The sequence below is a fragment of the Otolemur garnettii genome, unplaced genomic scaffold (genome assembly GCF_000181295.1).
Source record: "Otolemur garnettii isolate 467f Iridium unplaced genomic scaffold, OtoGar3 scaffold00077, whole genome shotgun sequence".
NCBI lineage: Eukaryota > Metazoa > Chordata > Mammalia > Primates > Galagidae > Otolemur > Otolemur garnettii.
The window spans coordinates 2,524,898-2,528,050 of NW_003852472.1; the positions used below are offsets into that span (position 1 = coordinate 2,524,898).

At 51.5% G+C, this 3,153-nt stretch overlaps 2 protein-coding genes across 2 annotated transcripts in view; one reads left to right on the plus strand and one right to left on the minus strand.

Annotated features, from left to right (window-relative positions):
- Positions 1 to 1,234: 1,234 nt before the first annotated feature.
- On the minus strand, positions 1,235 to 2,550 carry DNAJC30 (DnaJ heat shock protein family (Hsp40) member C30). The gene has a single exon (XM_003794245.2). The coding sequence runs from the start codon at positions 2,548 to 2,550 to the stop codon at positions 1,870 to 1,872; it is 681 nt and encodes a 226-aa protein (XP_003794293.1). The 3' UTR covers positions 1,235 to 1,869.
- A 149-nt stretch (positions 2,551 to 2,699) lies between these two features.
- BUD23 (BUD23, rRNA methyltransferase and ribosome maturation factor) overlaps positions 2,700 to 3,153 on the plus strand; it is a 12,995-nt gene continuing 12,541 nt past the window's right edge. The window contains exons 1-2 of the mRNA XM_003794198.3: positions 2,700 to 2,809; positions 2,908 to 2,945. Of these exons, the coding sequence (XP_003794246.1) occupies positions 2,762 to 2,809; positions 2,908 to 2,945 (86 nt within the window). The 5' untranslated portion in view covers positions 2,700 to 2,761. The remainder of the gene's footprint in view (positions 2,810 to 2,907; positions 2,946 to 3,153) is intronic.

Below are 3,153 nucleotides of genomic sequence, written 5' to 3' on the forward strand. Positions count from 1 at the left end.
ATTTCAAAAATAAGACTTTCCCTTGTTTTCCAAATATGGAACATAGTAACATTAAATGTTCTTTATAAAAGTACATATCCTCCCTCCCCAAATCAAGCCTCACAGAGTGGAGGAAAGTCTGAACCAGGGTGGACTCAAATCTTTAATATTGAATCACCTGGACACTGCAAAGCTGTGTCTAGAAGCTTAGCCCCAGCCAACAGATGAGAACTGAATGGTTTTCAAGAGGCCAAGCTGGACTAAGTGTGGCTTTATCCCAATTTATATAAGGGCTTTTTTTTTTTTAAGACATAGTCTCACTCTGTCGCCTAGGCTAAAGTAGCATGGCGTCATCGCTCACAGAAAACCTCAAACTCTTGGGCTTAAGCAATTCTTTTGCCTCAGCCTCCCAAGGAGCTGGGATTATAAGCACCCACCGCAACACCTGGCTTTTTTTCTATTATTAGTAGAGACAGTGTCTTGAACTCCTGAGCTCAAGCAATCCCCCTGCCTCAGCCTCCCAGAGTGCTAGGATTACAGGTGTTAGCCACCACACCCAGCAGCCTATATAAGGACTTTTATACAAAGTATTTGAGAACAGGAACTGCACTCAGTTGCATTCAATAATATACCAAACCAGCTCTGGCTCTGTTTAGAGACTAGACTTGGGCCCTCGTCCTTGCCATAGACCTCCGAGGGACTTGTCACCCACAGCTTTACCCTCAGTCCCAGTACACAAACAACACAATACCTACAATCTCACAGCCAACCCACCGCCCACATCCAGGAACTAAGGGTTCAGAACCTTACTCCTACAGCTCTGACCAAATGATAACCAAGTGCTTTGTATGAATTAAAAATCTAAAAAAAAAAATCTTCAGCCAGCTACGTATAGAGAATTCAGTCTCCACCTTAAATAGCAAGCTGTCCTTGAGTAGTCCTATCTTCTCCAAATCCCCAAGGTTTCCCACAGCCTTGTTTCAAGGACTGGTAGGGCCTGTGATAACTGCAAGTTAAAAAGGAGCAAGGCCACACTTAGGGGACTCTGAGAGAGAATGAGCTGCACTATTATGGGACAGGGAGGTAAAGAGATGACCAGGTGACAGGCACCTTGTCCCAAGGATAAACTCAGCCTCCTAGCAACATGTTGTAATCACTATGGATTAGAACTATGTATAATAAAGTGTGACAGATCTCAAAAGAGCAAATGACTTACTCCTTTGCTGTCACGCCCACACAGTAACTTCTTCGAGGTCATACATTAGATAAATATGTGCACAAGAACTCATTCCTTATGCTCGAAAATCTTGTTTTCCCACTCCCACATGCTACCATCAAAAGGGGGAATGCAATGTGGGGATGATCTCCGAAAAAGGAATGGCAAACTTTCCACAGATCACATTCTCACCCTGGATGAGATCTCACCTGTGGCCTGGGGAACTCACAGAAAGACAAATTTTTGTACAACCCCAGAATTTTTCTTTTGGCAGCAACAATTGGTCATATTGCACGTTTCAAGGTTACAGAGGAGCCCCACAGTACAAATGTGGGGCAGGAGCTGATAAATATTGCTCAGGGCTTTGCAATTGAGCTAGAGCAAGTGTTTTAGAAATTGACAACGTCAGGAAGGCAACGTCTGGAAGCAGGCACCCAAGGGATTCCAGAAAACCCTTCACTCCGGAACCTTAGGGCTTCTTCATCTTGGGGCTTCTTCGGCAAAGGGGAGGGATGTGCAGATTGCCGGCTAAGCAGGGCAGGTGGGGGATGACGAGGAATGCAGTTCCTTCCGACCCCAGCAGAGGTAGACTAAGGCAGGCCAACGGTTCCTAGACAGCAAAGGCCGTTTTCTTGGCACTGGCTGGGGCAGCTCCCCTTCCTGCCCCTCTCCGATTAAATACGAAAGCCAACGACGGTGAAGATTGTGAAGAGAAAGAAAATGAAAGTCATGTCTCTGATCTCGTCCCACTGGAAGCCTTTCTTGGCCCGGTCCTCCTGCTGCTTGCGAAGGGCCTCCCGCCGGGCCCTCAGGCGCCGTTCGCGCTCCAGTTGTTCCCCGTAGTGAGCCTGGTAGAAGGCGTCGAAGTTGAACATGGTGCGGTTGGCGCCGGGAGAGGCCCGACCCCCGACATGGGCCCGAGGGGCGGCCGGCGGGGGACGGGGAAACCCAGCGTCTGCTGTGGGCGTCTTGGAGGGCCGGACGCCGGGTCCGCGCAGGTCCTCGTCGCAAAGCAGACCGCGGTCATACTTGCGACGGAGGGTGGCACTGCCCAGCACCACGTAGGCCTGGGAGATGCGCGTGAAGCGCTCGGCAGCCTCGGCGCTCCCGTTGTTGCGGTCGGGGTGGTAAAGGAAGCTCTGCCGGTAGTAGGCCGCCTTGATTTGCGCCTGCGTGGCTGTGGTGGGGACGCCGAGCAGGTCGTAGAGTGCCGTGCGCGAGTATGGCGTGTCGACCCGGGTATAAGTCCTCGCTCCCAGGCCCAGGACGGAGGCTGGATTTTGTGGCGCTTGCCAGACCTGCCACAACCTCCACCACAACGACTGCGGCCACCCGAAACCGCGGGAAGCTGCCATGCTGAATGTATTAGAAGGGCGGTGCAAAATGAACTAGCCAATGGGAAGCGCAGGTTGTTCCAGCGCTTTGGCCTTGTAGCCAATCAAGTAAAAAGGAAGGAGGGAGATGCATTGAGCATGCGTATTATCGGGGGGGGGGTCGCGGGGGCTGACGACATAAAGCCCGGGTTCCGGAAGACGCCAGTAAGAGGCGTGCTCCTGTGGCGTGGAGATGGCTTTCGGCGGTGGGAGACCGGAGCACTGCGGACCTCCAGAGCTGGTAAGGCCTGTCACCAAGAGTACCCATCTCTTAGTATTCTAGAGCCATCGCATTTGAATTCCTCCCTCCATCTGCCATTTCTTTTCTCTTTCTCGCAGTTTTACGACAAGAAGGAAGCCCAGAAATACGTTCGCAAGTGAGGGGACCCTGGATATTGCTCGGCGTTGGGGGTCGGGAACCGGGAAGTTGCCCCGATTATGGGTATTGCTTGGCAGACTTCGGGGGTAGGAGAAGACAGGGACCTAGGTTATGGCTATTTCTGCCGCAGGTAATTGAGTGACCTACTCCGGGACTTGGAACTTCAGCATTAAAGTGAGCGTGATCTTGCTTAGTTTGGGTAGGCG

What these genes read in the sequence shown, in the direction of transcription:
- DNAJC30 (XM_003794245.2), bottom strand. Translation starts at nt 2,550, where the DNA reads ATGGCAGCTTCCCGCGGTTTCGGGTGGCCGCAGTCGTTGTGGTGGAGG.